The sequence below is a fragment of the Anolis carolinensis genome, chromosome 6 (genome assembly GCF_035594765.1).
Source record: "Anolis carolinensis isolate JA03-04 chromosome 6, rAnoCar3.1.pri, whole genome shotgun sequence".
In the NCBI taxonomy this organism is placed as follows: domain Eukaryota; kingdom Metazoa; phylum Chordata; class Lepidosauria; order Squamata; family Dactyloidae; genus Anolis; species Anolis carolinensis.
This window is the reverse complement of record NC_085846.1, coordinates 75,433,907-75,456,577: the sequence shown is the minus strand read 5'-3', so window position 1 is coordinate 75,456,577 and position 22,671 is coordinate 75,433,907. Positions and strand designations below refer to the sequence as shown.

General features: G+C 36.9%; 1 protein-coding gene across 6 annotated transcripts in view; it reads left to right on the top strand.

The window, feature by feature from the left end:
• rarb (retinoic acid receptor beta) overlaps positions 1-22,671 on the top strand; it is a 436,563-nt gene that overhangs the window by 330,191 nt on the left and 83,701 nt on the right. For all 6 annotated transcript variants that reach the window (XM_062957200.1, XM_062957204.1, XM_062957202.1 and 3 more), the window contains one exon: positions 18,582-18,730. In XM_062957200.1, the coding sequence (XP_062813270.1) occupies positions 18,582-18,730 (149 nt within the window). The remainder of the gene's footprint in view (positions 1-18,581; positions 18,731-22,671) is intronic.

Sequence of the window (22,671 nt, the reverse complement as noted above, 5' to 3'; positions counted from 1 at the left end):
AAGGACATGGGTTGGATGAAGAAAAACGAATTGAAACTGAATCCAGACAAGACAGAGATGCTTATGGATTAAGGCTTCTAACCTGGGATGGGAAGTATGTAAACCAGTTCTGGATGAGATTACTCTCTCCCTGAAAAACTGTGTTCACAGCTTAGGAGTGCTCCTGGAACTGTCTCTCCAAATATCAGCCCAGATAGATGCAGTGGTCAGCTTCGGCTGATATGCCAGCTGTACCCTTTCATAGAATTGAAAGACCTAAAGATGATGATGCACAGACTGGTAAACACAATGTTGGATCTTTGCAACATTGGGCTACCTCTGTACCAAGCAGAAGCTTCAATTAGTCCAAAATATGGCAGCCAGATTGGTTACAGGTATACCCAGGAGTGAGTCTCTCACACCTATATTAAAATCACTCCACTGTCTTCCAGTCAGTTTCCAAGTGTTAGCTATTAGTTTTATAGCGCTACATGGTTTGGGTCCAGGTAACTTGCAGAATCCCCTTTTCCCATACAATCCATTCCATATGCTCCTGTGCTCTTCAACTGCGTAGGACTAGATGAGCAACTCTCACCCAAAGAACCTCTCCTATGGCCTCCCCTAGACTGTGGACTGACCTGCCATAATAAATTTGACATGCTGCCAGAATTTAAAAAATACCGAATTCCTATCTCTTCTGGCAGGACTACCCAGTCAATTTTAAACTATAAATTTTAAATTGGCATTTTATCAGTTTGAATAATTTTAGTGTGTGTTTTAATCCTATTGCTATGTGTTTTAATCTATATATCCTAAATGGTTTTGTTTTTTAATTATACCATATCTTGAGCCTTGGAAAGAGGTGGGTAAAAAATAAAACTTTGTTATTTTTATGTTATTATAATTTTGACCCATTTTACACCATAGTTGCAGAAAAAATCGTGACATCTTGTTGCATCTTTACAGATCCCAAATAATTACTTTTTTCAGACTGTATATTTGAAAGTTTATTACTACTTTCAGAACATCTTTAACAACTGAAGAAAACCTAGTCACACACTGTGATCACTTTGCTGCTGTCTTTAAATGTTAGTAGAATATATATATGTACTATGATATACTCACATAAATGCTGGCTTATATATCATGCTAGGCTTCTGTTTTTTCACAGGTGTGTTTCTGCTTTTATTCACTCTTTCAACTCAAGGGCCAAATTCAGTTTCAGAGAAATTCATCCAGGGAAACAGAAGGCCATATTGAGATCTTGTAAAGGCCTGATTCAGTTTCAGGGCTTGAGGATCCCTACTCCTGGATTACTTTGACCAATAGCAGCTATCCATAATCTTCAGGAAAATTGTTTGTTTATTTATTTATTTATTTGCATCATTTCTATCCCACCTTTCTCACCTGAAGTTACTCAAGGTGGCTTACAGATCTGGCAAAAATTCAATCCAGTAAAAACAACAATACAATACAATAAAACATAAAGCAGTTAAAAAACAATTTACATTAGGCATTAAAACACATGAGACAATTTGCAAAACTTAAAGCATATAAACACATAAATCAATTCATCCAAAAATCTTTCACATAATCTTTGATCCAGACCGTGTTGAAGCATAAAAGCTTGTTAAACACTTGTGCGCATAGCCAGGTCTTTAGTTTCTTTCTAAAACCCAGAAAGAGCCACCACTGAGAAGGCCCTGTCTCTCGTTCCCACCAGTCGCACTTGGTGGGATTGAGAGCAGGCCCTCCCCAGATGATCTTAAAGTTCTAATAGGCTCATAGAAGGAGATATGTTTGGACAGGTAAATTGGACCAGAACCGTTTAGGGCTATATAGGTCAAGACCAGCACTTTGAATTGGGCTTGGTAGCATATTGGGAGCCAGTGGAGCTGACGCAACAGAGGAGTAGTATGCTCCTTGTATGCTGCTCCAGTTATAAATCTGGCTGTCGCCCATTGTACTAACTGGAGCTTCCGGGCCATCTTCAAAGACTACCCCACGTAGAGCATGTTGCAGTAGTCTAAGTGGCATGTAACAAGGGCGTGGACTACCGTATTGAAATGTTATTCAATACCTCATTGAAAGTATTGAACCTAGGATCTTAAGCATGCTTATGCTGTACCAATGAACTGGATTGCCCCCCTTTGATACTTGTATAGGACAGTCTTTGTCAATTTGACACTTTACAAATGTGTTGGTTGTCAACTTCCATTATCCTCAGCCACTACAGACTTTGGCTGGAGGGTAGACATCGTGTTCCAGTGCATCTAGAAGGTGCCAATTGGGAAGTGCTAATAAAGGCCATAGCAATTACTTCTCTTACCATCTGATATGGCTGTATCCTTAATGCAATGAGCATCTTCAGAATCAGTATAAAAAGTTGAAATAATCATTTTTTCTTGACTTTTTTTGATCAATTTGCTATGCCCATTTGGTGATAGATTTGTTACATGTTAGTTATATACTTTGACCATCTTGTGGCATAAAAACAATCAATTTACTAAATGGGTGGTCTTTCCAATTTGTACATTTTTTTCCTGGAGACTGAAATAATTAATCCAGAACTCCATTAAATTTCACTTGAGTAGTTAACTCAGAGCATGGGGTTATGTAGTCTAGCGTTTTTTTAATTTTACAGAGTACTCTAATGTGTGTTACTCCCTGCATAATAGTGCAAAATTCTGTAAATTGCCTCCATATATGAACTAAATACTGGGTGTGCGAATTTGTCTTGTTTAATGATTATGACTTAAGAATGTGTAAGTGTACTCTGCTAAGTGTATGAAATGAAATGAATTGTTCTCACATTTTATGGCATAATTATAATGGTATATGAATGTACCATGACTAAAATGCTGTGAATTTTATCCTTCCTTATGTTTTTATGAATTCCAAATTTCTGAATCAATATTTTAAAAAACCTGAAGAAATGTGATCCACTTGAGCTTCAAAATGGGTTCAGAGAAGATGTTTGCAAATACATAATTACTAAATGTGAACTAAAATGTCTGAATTATATCCCCAAACAAGAAAGTGGCAACTCATCCTGAATAAATAGTTCTGTAATCTGCATTTCACGAAGATATTTCTTAAGAACTGAACACAAAAGACATAGTTCAAATGAAGTGTAAACTGTGTAAATAAGAGTGGAATCCTGTGTCCTAGCCTTGATCCTATCAAGCACATGTTTTACTCTGCTTCCCAATTTGCGGCTGGTGGAAGCCGTGTCCAAGATCTGGATGGTTATAGATTGCACATTTATAACCTGCACCATGGGATGTTTTGGGATTTCTAAAGACTTGGGACTGTATCCAGAGCTGGAATTCTACTTCCAAAGGAGCAGCATTCAGTCCAGTGAAAGAACATAACTTGCTGTATCCACCCATTGCAAAGCCTCAAAAAATCTACACAACAAAACTGCAAAACCTTCTAGAGCTGTTTTGGAGGCAGCTGTGGAGGCTGCTGGAGCAAGGTGAAATGGTCATGTAAATGCAAATTGTGAATAGAGTAGAACCACTGTTTTAAATAGAAGCACCCAAGCAATGGGTTTGAGCTATTTTTTCCATAGTATACATTTCAAGAATCAGAAGACCTTGTTAAGTCATGCCTCACAACTGTTCCTGGTTCTTACCTGGATCACAACCAGTGAACCTCACCCAGTAAAAATGAAATTGCTTTGCAGTAAATAGGTCTAAAGGCTGTGTCTGCCCTAGTTAGTATTTTGATATGAGACCATATGAGACCAGCTTATCCATGTAGAGAACTTATCATATAGGCTTTCCTCTCGCAGATGTCCCCATTCAATGTACTGATATCAAAAGTTGAGAGTGGTCTGGCTGCGTAATGCTGGCACTGGGAATGGGCTGGCATTGGAGCCATCTTCCCTTTAATTAAGGTTATTTTACCTGATTTATTATAAAAGGCCTTACAGAACAAGGCCCTAAGGTTTTCTAGCACTATCAGTGATTTGTTTTTCCAATACTGTAATAGGTTTAAAATGGATTTTTTTGTATGTTGGTGTATTATCTGTTGCGTTCTGTTCCCACCACTGGGGCAGGATGTAGCTGTGTAAGTGGGGGAAAAACATTTCCTCCCTACCTCCACCCTCTTCCCCTAATACACTTGCAGGCTTTCCAGAGAAGCTTTGGAAGAAAATATTGCCTATAATGTTAGTGGCTACCTTATACTCTCCTGTCTCACTTTACCTTTCTTTGATCAGTTCTGCAGACTGCAGTTTTATTCTTGCTTCGGTCTGATATGTTCAGTTTTTACATAGTCCCTACTTTTCTTTCCCTCCCCTTTCTCATTTGAAATCACAGGGCAAGGTTGGCTGCTAGCTTTCTGACTGTCTTACCTTCACCAGTGGAATTCACGGGGTTGCCCCCTAGAACAGCAAATTGCAATGCAGATCTTTTGCCAGACTGTAGCAAATACACAGTTTCTCTCTGCATTTTTGACATTTAGTGACTTCAAAAGGAAAACAAAAAGGGATTAAAAACCAGATTTTTCTGGTTAAACAAGTATGAGACAAAACCAAGTTAATTACAACCTGCAAACAAACTCCTTGTGATGGCTGCATGAAAAAACAACCGACATAGCAGAGTGATTACAGTATGAAATCACCCCAATCAGTGTAGAAGGAAGTTTAAGTTTCTTGTTGAACAAAGACGACTGACTCAGTTCTCGAAGATCTGATAGTAAAACATGTAAGCAAGTATACTCGAGAGCAAAGCCAAATTTTGTTATTATGCATTTAGCATTGGTTTTGCACAGAATATATTGAATAAAGTGTAATATTGTACATAAGAGCTTGCCCCATACCAAGTGAAATTCTTTGTTCGTTTTAATGTAGGAATTGTCTACTCAGAATTGCAGTATCTCTCTAACACAGACACTAATGCAAGAGTGTACTTTAGAGCTTTTTATGTTGCTGACACACTTTTTAGACACTCCTCATTTTGCAACACAGTGATTCAGTATTACCAGCAAAATGACCCCTTATAAGAATATGAACACACACATAAATTGTAATAATGAAATATATGGAATCAGAACATATCTCATGAAAACTTTCATTTATATTTCTTTTAAATATAAAATTTATTGCTTATTTCACATAGACTCAGAGGTTTTTTCTTACATTCACACAACACATACAGCAATCAACATGACACATAGTTTGGAAAGCTCTGATGTTACCTCAACCTCAGATAGCAAGGAATGCATCCTCCTACTCAGTCCACAAATTCTCTAGTTTGGACAACTCACTAAATCAGGGGTCCCCAAATTTTTTAAGTAGACAGTCAGCTCACGGTCCCTCAGACTGTTGGGGGTTCAGACTATACTTTGAATAAAACATGAACAAATTCCTAAGCGCGCTGCACATAGCTTATTTGTAGTGCAAAAAAAAAAAAATCCATGAAATAACAATACAATGAATTACAATTTTAACTAATATAAACTTGCTAGTATTTCAATGGGAAGTGTGGGTTTGCTTTTGGCTGATGAGATAGCCAAATTAATTAGGATTGTTGTTGTGTGCTTTCAAGTTGTTTCAGACTTAGGTTGACCTTAAGCCTAAAGGTTAGGGTGGGGGGAGGGTAAATGACCTTGGAGGGCCTATCCAGCCCAGGGGTCTTAGTTTGAGGACCCCACAATTAACAGACATGCAAGTTAAAGGAGGAGCAAAGCTGGAGAAAATGTGTTACATCCACCAGTGTGAAGCTCATTAATGGTAAGCCAGGATTCTACAACATTCTGCTTTATCCCTCCAGTAAAACACAGTCAGTGACTTGTGGCAGTATCAGATAGTACTTTTTCAAGCTCCACCTGCAATAGAAACCTGGCCACCTGTATTCAAAACATGCATTCTGGCACTCTGGTGTATCCTCTGTACTGTTATGACATTAATTTAAGACTATACTGTTCATAAATGTAATGCCCTGTAAATCCACATGTAACCCACCAGTCACTCAGTGATCTTACTGGCTTTGTTGCCAGCTGGATTTGCAAAAGGACAGGGCATTTCAAGTGCCAGCCAAACTATAATACATCATCTGGTGCTCTGCTGCCAACTTTGTGGAGTTAAAAGTTTAGAAGCTTTGTTTCTTTCCGTGTGAAATTTATCTGAACTGTTCAAAATACAGTTGTTCAAATTAATTTTAAGCAACTATTTGAAATATTCACTTGGAGTTTTTTTATTATTTTTAAAATGATGGCATCTAAATTTGATGTCTAATGAAAGATTGTTGATGTCGTTTTCAAGATAAAAAACTAAACAGCCAGAATGATAATCTTAGTGGCTATATGAAAAACTGACCTTGATTATAGTTCCCTGAATTTCCCCGCACATTCTTTTAGCTGTGTATTTCATCTAGTTAGGATATTAAGACTTCCAGGGCTGAATTACCTTTGTTTCTTCATCAAAGTCATAACTATAAAAGCCTGTTTTTCTTAGGGCCATTCAACTTCAAAAGATTTTTAGAGTCTGGACTATTGGGAAGCTTGGGGATATAATTAGCTAAAATGGAAATAGATACAAGAGAAATTTAATTCCTGATGTTTTAATTTAGTGCTGCATTGCCGTACATTACTGACAAGGAGAATTCTTAAAAGCAAACATAATGATTTCATTATGATCCCCAAAATGCCTTCATTGGCTTTAATGATAAGAAACTGCATATGGAGTCATACATTTTAACCAGTCATCCCTATCTTTGGATCAGGTAAATAGCAAATAATTTATGAAAAAGAAGTGCTTCTGGATGGTTGGTTTCACACAGAGTTCTGGTTATAATTTAATAATAAAACCTTTCTCATGCCAATTTGCATTTTAATTGTCAAGACTTATGGGCAGAATAGCCTTGAAAACACTGTTGCTTCCATGCATTATATTGAATTCACAGTATGTACATCAGATATAGAAGAAAAGGACTAGTTTCTAGCTATTATATATTTTGTGAAACAGCTTTGCTAGTCCTCTTAATTGGAATGTGTGCTTCTTTGGTAATAGATTTTTTTTCTCTGCCGTTTCAGTGTCAAATTTCTATTCACTTTGAAAGAGAAAAATGAAAGCCACTCATGCAGTGAATTTCTTGTTTTGTCTTGTAAGAAAAAAGAAAATGCTTTCAATGTGTATGTGACGGATGGAGCAGCGGGTCTTATATGCTTTAGATGCAGGGTAAAACATGGACCAAAAAGGGGGTCCTTGGATATAGATGCCAATTTGGTTGTCAAATCTGGGATGCTGGTATAGAAGCAAAGAAGCCCTTGAAAATGCAGGACCTCATTAAGAGGCTAACCTATTAGTAAAGCTTCCATGCTCAGGATTTTTCCACTTCCAGAATTAGGGCCAACCATAAATCTCATTTACAGTGTGTCAGTTCTTAATCTAGTTGATTAAACTAGCATATGATTTGCAGGATTAAAATTTAAAAGCCCATGGATTTACACCAAGGAGAACAGAAGCTAGATATGCACAGGTATGTGTATGTGCTGTTTTGAAGAGGGGAGAGCCTTTCTCTGAATTGTTTGTAATGCATTAGCACTAGCTTGACAAGCTGGATTGTCTTTACTTATTGTCTCCCCCTGACTTTGCTGCTGCTACTGATAGTAGTAATATTGGTGGTTATTTGTGGATCAAAGTAAAATTCAGTAAAATTCTAGTTCAAACAAGATATTCTGTCTCCCTCCTTTCCCATGTATAGTGCCCTCCATCAGTCCAGAAGGTTCTCCAATCCTTTGCAGGTTTTGAAAATACATATTCTAGTGGGAATAGGGCTGCCTTTTTTCTAAGAGTGAATCTACACTGTAGAAATTAATACAGTTTGACACCACTTTAACTGCCATGGCTCAATGCTACAGTATTATGGGACTTGTAGTTTTACAAGTCTTTAGCCTCCTTTGTCAAATAGTACTGGTGTCCCACCAAACAAGACCTCCCACAATCCCATTTCATTGAACTATGGCAGTTAAAGTGGCCTTGAACTGCATTAATTCTACAATGTAGATATGTCCTAATGTTGCTTACAGAAGCTATTCTGTCAACAGAAATGTTTAATTTGGACCTATTTTGCTCTTTGGTATCAAAGATTGTTCATATCATGGCAAAGAAGTTTTCTTCCTGATCAAGCTGAATACATGTTATGTATTTCAGAAACTGTTCTCCCCTTTATTGATACCCAAGAATATTCTTCTCAGTTACCGTAAAATGTTAATCGGAATATTTATGTTTACATGCTCAGTTGCACTTTGTTTTTTGTTAGAACATTAAAACAAATTCAAAACATAACTTATGTTATTCATTTTTAAATGTACAGAACACTAATTATTATTGATTTTCAATCTCACTACAATTACAAGAAACTGTCATGAATGGCAGATAAAAGTAATAATCCATGGAGTTCTAGAAGTGTTTCATGTTTGTCTGTAGTACTTTGCATGATCAATATTAACTGCCCCATTGAAACTAACTGTTGTATCAAATAACAGTAAATCAAATGAATGTGCTTACCGATTATTTATTGAAAGCTTTAATTGTTCACTGGGGTCCTGCTTATCTGAGGAAACAATAGAATGTAGTGAATGGATGAACCAGTATGTAAATACTGAAGCTGCCATGCGTATCTCAAACCAGCTCATTAGCAGTGCATGCGTTTTGCATCAGAAAGTCCCAGTTTAAGCTCCAGAAAAGGCTGGGAAAAAACATCATCTGAAACCCTAGACAGCTGTTGCCAGTGAGAGTGGACAATATCAATTGTTTATCTCAGTATAATGCACCTCTGTGTTGACTGTGATCCTCTTAAGCAAGCCTCCTCCTACATTCAGTGATCATTAGCCACTAAATGAACATACTGTATTTCTTCAATTCTAAGACATACTTTTTTCCCCTATAAAAACATTTCTAAAAATTGAGTGCGTCCTGGAATCACAGGCTTATCTTATATACTGTATATATATTTGGTGATAGTGGTACTAAAATTAAGGTGTGTCTTATAATGTATCTTACAATTGAAGAAATACGGTAAGTAAAGTTTTAAAAATCTTGCAACCCCAGGGCTGCTTTATCTTACTTTGTGAAATGTGGTATATATATTCAGTAAGTAAGTAAATATAAATGTTTGTTTTATAATTTCCTTGCTTTCCCTTCTTATGGCTGTAAATCTGGTCAGGCACTGTATGTAATCTCTGTTGCTGTCCTTATTCTTATCCACAATGATCATATTTCTAGCAGTAAAATTAATCTGCTGAAAACAAAAAGAGTTAATTGCATTGCACTTCCTGCTTGTTGGGGAAAATATGTTCTCAATGGCACTCATTTATTTGGCAGATCCCACCACTACACTTCTGGTATTGGAGCACTGTCCATATGAGGTGTAGTGGTTTCCAAAACAATCAGATAAGGATCTTAGGGGCTTAACAAGGAATATGTAGTCCTTCCGAAGTTGTCAGACTACATCCTCTATGAATCTTCGATATTACTTGTGATTGCTAGAACTAATGTGAATTGAAAACAAGCAACATTTGAAAGGCCACATACTCCTTCCTCCTGATATGAAGGTAAATAACATGATGAGTTCCCACTTGTGGTATATGTTTCCAGATTTTGCAAAGCTTTTTTAAATATGGGGATTGACAGTAAGCCGTTCAGAAATCTGCTACATTTGAGAGCTTCAGCAATGGCAGCTAATCATAATCATCTCCTCTTCTCTTCCTTCTTGGATTAATAAAATAAGTATTTAAAGAGTGGCTTGAATGAAAGTGATCCATGGGGTTAGAGTTCCATGGATCACCTTTTATTGTACTATCCCTACTCTAGACTTGCTCTCAAAATTCACTCTCTCCACCAGTATAAATTACTTGTTCTCAAGACTGGATGTAGGCAATATGTTAAACACTTGCATAATGTGTACTGCTTTCTCTTCTCTGTATTGTTTTGTTGTAGTAAAGACAAAGCATAGGTCCTTCAGAATCCAGTCACAAAGCAGGCCCAGAACATTTTGCTGTATGTAAGTCCTCCATCTTGAAAAAAATGTGTAAATTTTAAAAAGGATAGTGAGTAGAAGGCAGGGAAATCACGAGAAAACGCTTACATAAAATTCCAGCCCCTTTACTGACAAAATATGACAAAGCCGCAGAATCGTTCAGTGTGAAGAATTCAGTATATTTATATCCAAAAAATAACATATAAAGATAGCAAACTTTAACAAAAAAATAAGTCAGAAATAATTTACTTAAATATCTCTGTTCAGCAAATGATCCTTTCCAATTGATATACAAAGAAAGATATGTAAATCAATTAAAATTTCACATCATTTCATCTGGAATCCTTATTAATTGGGTTGATCTGTAATTTCCAGATAATGTGATGCTATCCTTGAAATATTTCTGATCATTAAGTCCGTGCATTAATTTCAGGATTTAACCATGCTGCAGAGTACTAAGTTTCCTTAATTAAATAATCCAGAAAAATTGAGAAGTAAAATGCACCATGAAATATGACTTGATAGTTGAGTTTTATTACATGTGATTAGAACACTGATGTTTCAGTCTGTCTGCAAGACATTAGACAAGTTTTAACCTGCATTAATAGAAGCATAGTTTTCACGTCGAGGGAAGTAACAGTTTCAATATATTCTGCAGTAGCCAGATATTATCTTGAGCTCTGTTTGGGGCATCTTGAATACAGACAAATTGGAACAGGTTCAGAGGTGGGCCAAAATAACGATAAGAGGTATGGAGAACAAAACATTTGAGTAAAGGTTGATGAAATTGGTTATGTTCAGCTTGGTGAAGAGAAGACTGAGGGTCTTCCACACCAGGACCAAATCCCTGGAGGAACTGGGATATTTAATCCTAAAGATTTTGGTCCTACAGCAACCCCAAACCTCAGGCTTTCGGGGGGGGGGCAAACCCCCACGGGAGCATGTTGCATACTTAGGCCCTTCTGCCGAAAGCTTCTGGTGCGTGGAAATGATGCTTTGGGAGGTTGGGGGGTTGGAGAGAGACTTTATTTATTTAAAGAGTTAAAAATAGGTGTGTTAGCAATTTAAACAGGATTTGTATATTAAGTCATTGGTTTTAACAAGTAATAGGATCTCTTCATGTATTATACTGGTTTTCAGAGCAGAAATTAATTTTCAATTTTTTGTTTTGTTGGTTGGTTTGCTGAAAATGGAGAAGGGCATTCAAACCCAGAAATTCATAAATAAAAAACAAAATAAAATATGTGAAGGATTCATTCAAGGGTAGGCTCTAAATACAGGGTGAGTCTCCCTTTTCCAGAAATATGTAAGACTTCAAAAACATAAGCATTTTGTTGTCTCTCTTTTTTATCTCTCTCTCTGTATGAGTGTTCCAACTTTATCTCACATGCAATTTCCAAAGCAAATATCGAAAAATAAAAAAGTTCCATGCAATCTTACTTTCAGATTTTCTGAGATTTTTAATGAAAGTATTGACCACCAAAATGCAAAACTGAAGTTCATTACTTATAGATGCCTTAAAGCATGAGTTTTGATGAGTTTGTATCCAGATTTATTATATAGTGCACACACTTTCAGCACACCAGCATCATTAAAAGGTACTTATCTTCTGACTGAAAAATGATGATACAGGCCCACATTACAAATATATATACTCTTGTCACAGGGCCAATGTCAATATTCAGTTTGAATCTAGTGGTTGCTGATATATGGTTCCAGCAGCTAATGTTACACAATAGCAAGTGGAACATTGTTGTTTCTAGATGAAAAGAGAAGAGGATCTTATTCATAGTTTTATGTTTTCCTGGGTATGGGGAGTGATGGGAGATTATTAACACTGCCTTTTTGGATGGAATTCAGTCATCAGAATAAACACTGAAACACATAGTAAGCAAGAAACCAAGTCACAACACTGCAGTGTAATAATTGTGAGAAAAGAGTAAGTTGCACTTAGTGTCCATAACTGTATAGCCCACCAGACTTTCCTATAATTAAACAACACCAAACTCAAGATTGACACTTTAAACCAAAGCCTGAAAGTTTTAATCCCAATTTAAAAATAACTCTTCCATTTCTTGTGCTCTCTACTTTTGCCCATCCCGTCTCATCCCTGTCGTCCTATAATCTAGGATCAGCAACTGATGTGACCATGTCTCCTCAGAAGGTCTACTGGTCTTCCTCAATTTGAAACCAGAGGTAGCAATTTAGATCCAGATTATCTGAAAAACTGTATCTCCCAATATGAATCTGCATAATTCATACAATTTACAGAGGAAGGCTTTTTCTTAGTCCTGCTACAGGTTCACTTAGTGAGGACTCAAAAGAAACTCTTGGTGGTTGCTCCCATCCTCTGGAATTCTCCTAAATGGGAGGCTAGCGTGGTCACCTTCCTCCTGTCCTGTTGCGAGCAGATGAAGACCTTTTTTATTTGAACATGTTTTAATGTATAAGCAGGAATGGCTTCTCTTGCTGGCTTTCTATATATAGCCTCTAACTTTTGTTAGTTTTAATTGATTTAAAAATGTATTGCATTATTTTATAGTTTTTAGATTATATGATAAATACTTTAACTTACTGTTTTTGGAAGCTGCCTTGGGTTCTGCTCTGGGAGAAAAGTGGCAGATAAATTCTGAAAACATTTCCTTTCTGCTGCACAATTGTGATGTTGCCAAACAGATGAGAAAAGGCCTTCTCTACATTGACTTCAGGATATGACCAACTCTCTACTCCTCTAGAGGATTTTAAAGGTTGATTCATTCCAGTCTACTTTAAGTTTGATGTACTCTGTTTCTAACAAATGCCCATGTCTGGTGGATGGTTTGAACTAGAGTGACTCATCCAACCATTGTCCATTTATCAAGTTTCCATTGATTAAGACTAGTTAGGACTACCCTTTAAAGTGTTTCTATAGTGAGCCCTAGATATGTTGTTTCTAGGACCCCAGTGGCTACCAAAACCCATGGATGCTTCAGTCCCGTGATATGCAGTGGGCTTGTAAAATAGTCCCCTTTATCTAAAATGGCAAAATTAAGGTTGATTGAACCTGTGGACGCAGAGCTCATAGATACAGATAGCTGACTGCATTTATTCTCTTGTTTGGGTGTAACATTTGGATTTGAATTTATTTTTTAAACCTGCTCCTTCTATTTTAGTTAGATTTTAATTGACTGTCCTGAGAACATTCAATTTAAGGTTTGATTGTCTAAATAATATTTTTCACATACATTTCATGATAGTTTTTATACTGAAAAGCAGACAAAAAAATTTGTAGTCATTCTTGTTATAACCTTTAGATCATGGTGCTCTTCAAAATATCTTCAGCATATATCTCTGTAGGTGTTTGCATTTGCTGTAGTAGGATACTTGAAATGACTGAGACAGATGTATAGACTCAAGGATTTTTTTCTCACGCTTTTTCTCTCATAGAAAGGGAAATTGTTTGCAAAGAAAAGAAAATCAAAGCCTTTACCTATCCCATGTCCTTTTGTTTTCTTCTCAGTGATCTGCACCTGCTGTAGATGTGTGGTGAGAATAGCAGGGGGTTGTCATAACCAGGCAACAGGACCCAGCCAGAGCCTTATATGACCGGGTCAAACACACACTCACTCCAGGGTCATGGCCAGGTTACCATTTCAAGACTGGGAAGCCTCTCCAATAATGTTTATTTCTCCTCAGCTCAGCCCACTTTTATGTCTACCTCCACAATACCACATTTTCGTTCTGATGGCAACATGAAATTTGAAAATATAATGCAAACTTTTAAAAACTCACAATTAATAACAAAGATGAGGGAATCATATGTTATCGCTCTGAAGCCACAATTAAATTGCACAGGAAATAAATAAAATGTGCCATAAAATGAGGAAAACCTGATTTTCCAGTGCATGAGTTTCCCCTTTTCTTTCCTTCAAAGATTATTAAAAGCAGATTTTTGTTTTGTTCCAGACTAGACATGAAAATGAAATGATACTGGGATTTTGGGGTTGGTTGGTTGCGTTAGAGGCTTATAAATAACCTCTACAATGAAGCATACATACAAGTGGGAAAGAATCTGGTTCTAATTACTTGTACTTTAGTTGAACTTTGGTGTTTCCTTTGACTTTCTGTCTAATGTATGTGAGCTGTGTGCTTTGCACTTCTGCATTGAATTGTCTCTCCCTCTCTGTCTCTCGTAGATACACACACACACATTCACATCTAAATCCTCATCCAGACATCCTTTTGGTGCCAATAAAACGGAGGGTTAAACAGAATGTTTTGACCAAGCGCAACACTTTGCCATTCACCCTAATTAGCTCAAATTGCTCCTTCCCACCAGGGACTTTGGAGCTCAATGTTCCAGCTTCCCTTGGGGCTATCCAGGAAATGCCATTTGCTTTACAACTTCTTATTCTTTTAAGGCTCAGCTGTCTGACAAGGGTGCATTAAAAACCAGCACTTAATAATACACATTTGTAGTAAAAATGAAAGGGATTTCATAAATGCTTGTCCTGTTTTTAATCAGCCACAACATTAAAATCTGTCTGTCAGCATGGTTTCACTAATAGTAGATTATCTCTTGTAAAGCACACTTCACTTCCTAAAAGATATTATCTACTGCTTTAGCTGAACTATATTGTTTAAAAAAACATCAAAGGTGACTTAAAAGTGTAGTTTAAGGAATACTTAAGTGGTCTTCAGGTGCCTCTTGGTCAGTCAAGATCGCCAAATAATGCAGTAGCAAAAACTTTCTTACTTTGAAGAAATCTGTTTATAGGATTTCTTTAGCAGAGTTCTTTGGTATACATAGTTTTTGCTTCATGGCACATACTTGCCCCTCACACAGACAGGCACACAAACAATACTAGAGTTGCTTTTTCCTCTTTACGTGCTCAGGCAGGAATAACTATTTCTATACAATGCACCTTTCTTTATTTTTTAAGCTTCTTACCCTGCAATAGTTTTATGTTGTTACAGTAAGTGAATTTATGATAATTAGCACATTATAATTATCATAGATACTTATATAATTTTTAACTTCAAAATGCTATACTACCTTTAATTCTTCGTCTTGCATAGCAGTAGTTATGAGAAGTAGTTAAATCATTATCTCCATGTTACAGACAGAGAAGAGAACTGAAATTACAGGTGGGATGAAGCTATAGACAAACATAATAGCCTGGTCTTCCACAATTGCATGGTGGTACTTTTACATGATTGATTGCCATATCAGCTAATTAGATGTCCAGGGGCAAAAACACTCCACTAGCAAACCACAGACCACACAGATACAACTGAACTGAAAGAACAGACCACAACTTAATTTGGTCACATCTTTAGATCAGGTTGGGTCCAGATCTAGGCATTGACCAACCTGCCACTTGATCAATGATCCTGGTCCTCCAGCCTAATGTCTTGGGATGGCATGAAAGGGACTACCTAGGCAGAGGTGCACTATAATCTCCCAGTTACCAGGTGGAGTAGCAAAAGTGTTTGCCCCCAAGCTGGGCAAGATCGGCTCCCTGCCACACTTCAGTGTCCCTCCATATATTTCCAGTACCTGAGATATTTTGGTCTCAATAATCCTAGATTAAGGACTAATGCCAACTGCCCCCTCAAAGTTGCAACAACAAAACATGGCATATACATACAAAAGAAAGAGGAAATGGGTGGATGGGTGAAGCCTAGAAAGAACTGCCCACTTCCCTGTTATGGCTCCCAATAAATACCCAACCACACAACTGTAGAGAAGACTTCCTATCTGGGTAGTCCAGTTGTGGTAGGTGAAAATCCTTTGGCCAATAAATTTAAACAAGGTTCATGCTCATTGCTTGGTAGTTTCTGCTGCCTGGGTTTCTGGAAAAGAGAATCAGCCCCTATCAGCAGATGGCACTCATTGCTGTTTCGCTACCATCCTGATGCACAAACTGTGCCACCTGGTACATTGTGTAACATGTTTCCAATTGAACAAATCATGTGATAATCGGGGACTGGAGAAAAAATCAGTTATTAGTCTATGTGTTTCTTTGTATTCTATGTAGACCAAACTTCATTTAAGTTGTATTGGTATTTCCAAATATAGTAGACCTAGTCTGCAAATTTGTCAAGTTCAGGATGGAAAGACATTGAATTTAACATTATGAATAAAAAAATGTGAAACATGTAAGTTTCCCTCTTCTGGAAATGAGATGAAACATTACCATCTTCTACTTATAAGCTCCACTGAATGAAAGAGGCAGTGTGCTTACTAGAAGGCATTGCTTGACTTTGAAGAGGCAACAGGGTGTTGTTCCAGAAGAGTGAGGTCATCCATTACTAGTAGACAGGAACATCCACCTCACAACACTAATTTTAGTGGCCAACCTACTTATATGGTGTTGAAGTAACAACAGCAAGAATGTATGTCACTGAAACACACTAGGATTTTATTTCAGGATTTTTTGTATTTATCAGAAACTACCAAATGTCATTGGAGACAATGTGTTTTGTGCAAGTTTTTTCAAAAAAATAAATAAAGAAGTCCCCAAATTAATAAACCTCTCATAATCATGCCCAACAGAGAGAACAATTCTGATTTTTTAAATCTTTGGTTATTTTATGATCACATTTAAAGATTTAAATCCTTAACTGAAAAGCCAGTAGTCCACCACCAAACAACATATGGTTTCTTGATGACCTTGCATACTGTATATAAAGGAGAGAGAAAAATTCCTAAAGTATAACACTGTCCTTTCGATTACTTCCATGCTCTTTCTTGACTATGCAAAGTACCCAGGATTCAACATTATACAATGTGTAGCCTATTTCCTTCCTTCCTTGACTGCCCTGTATCAGTATAAATATTTGTGCAAGTATAGATTAGCAGAATTTTTTAATGTTCAACATCTGTTTAGATACTGACACCACGGGAGGAGCGAAGTGACTTCATTGTGTAACACATGCATCATTGCAACCCTTTCATGTTATGCTACAAAACACTATTTTTACATAATACATTTGCTACAGAACTAGAAATATTTCAGATCCTTCTGATTCAATAACTCCGTAGAGAAGTGCTGTGTATTTCTATCAGTAGTTGAAAATCCTTGGTCATGTAAACATCTCATTTCAAGAAACAGAATTCAGTATGAGTTCATTCTTCTTCCACAATTGTGTGGATTCCTGTTTTGCCAATTTTAGGCATATATTTCACTTTGAACAAGATTCTTTCAGAGACACACATCTCTTTTAGTGTTTTAAGCACTTTGTTGACTTGGAATTATACTTTTGTAAATATAGTTAGGAATTTAAGTCTTGTAGCTTGATTTTTCTTCAGTGTAATACTTTGACTACTCTCAGTCAAAGATACTAAATTTCATTTTAGGGAAACTAAAAAATGTGCAGTTATTATTAATTTGTTTAATGACCCTGTAGCCACATTGCTCCCATGAAAGCAGGCTGTAGTACTGTACTGCACTGCTGAATGAACATTTTAGAATAATTTTTTTTATTTTCTCTGTGACTATTTGGGAGCAATAAATAAGTATGCATTAAATAAGAAAAGTAGATCTTGAGGTCTTTGAAGGCCAAATGAAAAACTTAATTTTAAATTAAAAGCACTCATATTTTATTGATTTACACAAGAGAACTGCCTTTCCATGTTTAAGAAAATATATTCCAAGAGTAACTGTGTGGGAAATGCCTTTAAATTAGCCTTCGTCTCATGCTTAATTTTTTTCTTAATTTTTCAGGAGAAAGATTTGAAATGACAGGATCTGTTTTTTTTAAAAGTAGAAAACGTAGGGTGCAAAGTAGAGCAGAGCCATAGTAATAAACACAGTCTCCATTTATTCAGAGATCCTTCCAGAGCTTACTGGGAAATTTAAATGCTGGACAAAACTGCAGTAGTGCTCTACACATTGGCCAATTGTTTGTAGACTGTTATAGCAAGAAGTGGCAAATAAGATGGGTTTTTGGGGGGGGGGGTACTCATAAGAATCTAAAAAGAAATATATGGTCTGGGGAGGTGTTTGTAAAGAGCCAGAAAACTGAAAGGATGCAGGGTGAAAAGAGGAGGCAGGGAGAAGAATCTCAGATGATAATGAAAATTGAAAGAAAGGGCAAGAGGGAAAAAGTGCAACAGGAGGATCTCAAGGATGAGGAGTGATGTAATGAAAGGGGGGGGGGGTTGGAAAGAACCAGTCTCACAACCCTGGCAGCACCACCGTCAAGTATTATGATCATTAACTTGTTCTAAAGTTGTGTGATTCAGAATTAATACTTCATAATATCCTATTTCAAGCGTGTACTGATTTTTGTAATATACTATACAACAACCTTCCATAGTTCAACCCACAGAAGTTTCAGGCATATACTATGGTTTCCACATCAATGCATCCCTGAAGGACACAGTGAACACATCAATAGTAAAGATTCTGAATGTCTGAATTGGTCCTATGTTATTTATTTTAAATGTTATTAACCTTCTTGCCCTCCTTAGGCAAAAAACAGAGAAGATACATTTGGATTGGGATAACTATTGTGAGGATCAGTTGCTGGCATTTATGTGTTTTCAGTATTAGCAATTGAGTGTAACAAAGTCCAAAGGCTCAACGCACTAAAACCACCTTTCTCTTTCTCTCTTTTTCTTCATAGCAATTGAAACTCAGAGCACCAGTTCTGAGGAGCTTGTTCCCAGCCCACCTTCCCCGCTTCCTCCCCCTCGCGTTTACAAGCCCTGTTTTGTTTGTCAGGACAAATCTTCTGGATACCACTATGGCGTCAGTGCTTGTGAGGGATGTAAGGTGAGTGTCCAAATCTGTCTGATAAATTTCACATTTCTTCACAGCAATGAATTATAGTAATAGGATTACACTCAAATTACAATCCTTCTGATGTGACCAGAAAGATTATGGGAAAGGAGTGAAACCAAAATGAATTATGTACATCTAACATTTTAGCATGTTGCTTTAATAATATCCATGTTACCAGAGGATTATTAGTTTTCTCATGGACAATCCGATTCTTCAAGAAGACGCAGAAGTATAAGAACTAGAGTTGCAAGGAGAAAATGGGTAATTTTGTGAGCAATTTTGCACATTTGGTTTGGTCTCCTCCACAGATGAGTATATTGTGGATTCAGAATTGATGAGGGAAATGATATTATAAATATACACAGATGACAATTTTGAAATAATTAATTAGTAATTTACATACACACCGTCAATGCCTTAACCATTGTACTTGATTGGTACCACTTTAATCAGAGGGTCAACTTCACTCTTTTTGCAGTGCAACTGTATTAAATCTCTTGCATAGAAATGGGAATGCTAAATGAAGGAGAAATAAATATTGTATGGTTCCAGAACTGGTGTTGTACCTTTGTGTTGTTGGCTCCATATTTGTTTTAGGTACTGAAACAACAATGGAGTGGGCAGAAAGTGAGTTTTGTATGACAGGTCAACAGTTTGCAACATTCTGTTGTGTCTTTAAATATGTCACTTTGGATAAACATTAAGCCAAGGAGTTGTAATTTTTTTAAATGCAGCTAACTTCTCAGGGGAGCAGGAGTTATTAACCAATTACTTTTTATAAAATAACTGTTCAAGCTCTGTGAAATATGTAGATTTATAGAGAGGATGCAGTTATATCCCTTTACTGTAGCTTGTAGAGGAAGTAGAGATGGTTGTAGAAATAGTGGTTGATTGCATATGTATTACATATGTATACAAATGGTATGCATTAACTTTTTTCTATGTGGTCATTTAACACGTATATATGAGCTTGTGGAAGTGTTTCACATGCAGTACTAGCTGTCGCTGAAAAGAGAAGGGGGATCAAGGTACACTTCTTGGGTTCATATGCAATGGTAAGTTAGGCTTTGATTTCATTCTGTAATTACTTGCGATGTCTGTAAACAATAATTCTCGTTTGTTATACAGTTTTCCTTCCCTTAAACAAATTATAGTTTGTTAGTCGAATGCAACTACAATTAGAAACAATAGTTTCTAGGCCATCATAAATCATGGTTTGGAACGATATCTGAACTATATGCTTAGGATTAAGGCAACAGAAAAAATGATAACCCAAATATTGTTCCTTGCTCTGAATGTTGGTTAAAAAAGTGGAAAGAAAAATTTCTTCCCACCATTGTTAATCTCCATTATAATACTGTTATTTTTATGTCTCCGTCTGTGCTTAGCAAAAAAAAAAAAGCGAGGATATATATTCATAATTTAGTTCTTACTAGCTCTTGCCAGTGTTCTAATTTTGCAACACCTTGCTCTGTCCCTTAAGGCTTTTGCTTCTATGTGACTTATTGTGAATCACTCAGAGAAGCTATGTTGGATTGTTCCAGGCTCAGTATTGTAATTATGCAAAGCCACAGGCTGCTTTAGTTTTTAATTTGCGTTTTACACAGAATTTGACAGGGCGCATTAATAAAAGTGCAACTTCAAGTGTTTTGCCAGCTGGAAAAGAAACACTTAAAAGTGATAATGGCAAACAGAGTGGTTCAAAATAGATGAGGTAAAATTTTATCCTGAAAGCCACCCAGCTAAACATTATACTTTTTTATTTTCAAATGTGGCATTGAACATGTGCTATCAGGTATTATCAATAGAAAATTTAGATCAAGGTAACTAACTTCCCAGTAGTCCCACTGAGGTTAAATTATGTCTTTCTATAAGCATGTGTGATTCTATGCATTTGTGTTTGCATCACTTTTTAAAATGTATGTTGACTCAAATTTTCTCTTGAAAGTTGACCTTGAAATTGATTAGAGTCTCGGTGTCTCTGATGCTTGTGCCAGGGACAGAAACCAGGAACAGATAAAAAGCCTTGGGATCAGCATAGCAAAGAGAGAAATTCAGAGAGGGCTTACAATAAGCTGAGGTTCAAGTCAAGAGGCATCTTTCCTGCTGCTGCAACCCTAGGCATTTTAGGCCATCTGTGGAGGCAGATGACCCTAACCCTGAAAAGTTCTTCAGTCCTATCCCTGCAGTAGAAAAAGCCAGATTTAATTCCAGATCCTCAGGGAGCACCTTGGCAGAGGAAACATGAGAGATCATTGTGTGGTTTGACCGACTACCTTATCTCTATGAAGGTAGAGAAGGATTCCCAGAACCATGGGTAACTAACTTGAGCCAGACTTTTATCTTGTTCTGTCCTAACTACTTAGCTGCTACTAGCTCACTTCTTAAGGGCAAAATTTAAGGCTTGACCCAGACCTAGCTAGACCTTCTGTGAGAGTAAGTTCTTATTTGTCTCAAAGAGACTAGTTACAAAACCAAATCCCAACATTGGGTTACTTGAACCAAGGGCCCAGAATCAGAGGGCTCCAGTGAGTGGACTGTTGTCAGAAGCAGGAACATAGTCTGGAGACAATCATGGAACCTTGAAGCCAGATCTTATAAACGTTTGCCAGGCAAATGGCAAACGTTTGCCAGGCAAAAGAGCTTGCTTCGGGGATCTGGAAACTAGGCCATGTGTTCTTTTTGGGCACAGACTGAGATACAGCAGTCCTCAATTTGAGTAGGTGTCCCTAGTGACTGAGTCACAGCATGCATTACAGAATGCTAAATGCAAGTGGAAGTATAGTTGGCTCTCTGTCCACAGATTCTGTAATGCTGCGCCTTCCCCTTTTCCCCCAAAAAACAAACCTCGAATTTACCATTTTATAGAAGAAACACCATTTTACCTTACTATTACATATGAGACTTGAATATCAATGGATGTTGTTATTCATAGAAGGTCTTGGAACCAAACCCCAGCAGATACTAAAGGCCTCTGAAGATCCCAAAGCTTACTTGCTACTAAAGATTAATAGAAGACATTGACAGACTGCTGGTAGAGTGATTTGTCATGTTAGAAAACAATTACAGTGTGCAGTAAAATGTTTCAAAACCAGTTGGGGTGACCCAAGACATTTGCTATGGTGTAAAGCAGGGGTCCCCAAACTAAGGCCCGGGGGCCGGATGCGGCCCTCCGAGGTCATTTACCTGGCCCCCGCCCTCAGTTTATAATATAATATATTGTATATACATATAATATTGATAATATTATAATGTAATACAATATAACACTAATACCATATAATAATATTAATTATGTATTCTATATTACATATAATATTACTAATAATATTACAGTATAGTGGTATAGTTCAGTATAGTAATATATAATGCTAATATTGTGCTATGCTAATAATATAATATATTGTATGTACATATAATTTGTAAGCCACTCTGAGTCCCCTTTGGGGTGAGAAGGGTGTGATACAAATGTAGTAAATAAATGCAGTAAATAAATAAATAATAAATAAATAAATTTTAGACTTAGGCTTGCCCAAAGTCTGAAATGACTTGAAGGCACACAACAACAACAACAATGACCCTAATTAACTTGACTATCTCATTGGCCAGAAGCAGGACCACACTTCCCATTGAAATCCTGATAAATGTATGTTGGTTAAAATTGTTTTTATTTTTAAATAATGTATTGTTCTTTCATTGTTCTTATTGTTGTTGTTTTTGCACAACAAATAAGACATGTGCAGTGTGCATCGGAATTTGTTTGTATTTTATTTTCAAATGATAATCCGGCCCCTCAACAGTCTGAAGGATTGTGGACCGGCCCTCGTCTTAAAAAGTTTGAGGACCTCTGGTGTAAAGGTTCAAGTTCCCTTAACCCCCAACCCCAGTTCCTTGTACACATGATTGGACTGCCTCTTGTGTTTTAATCATCA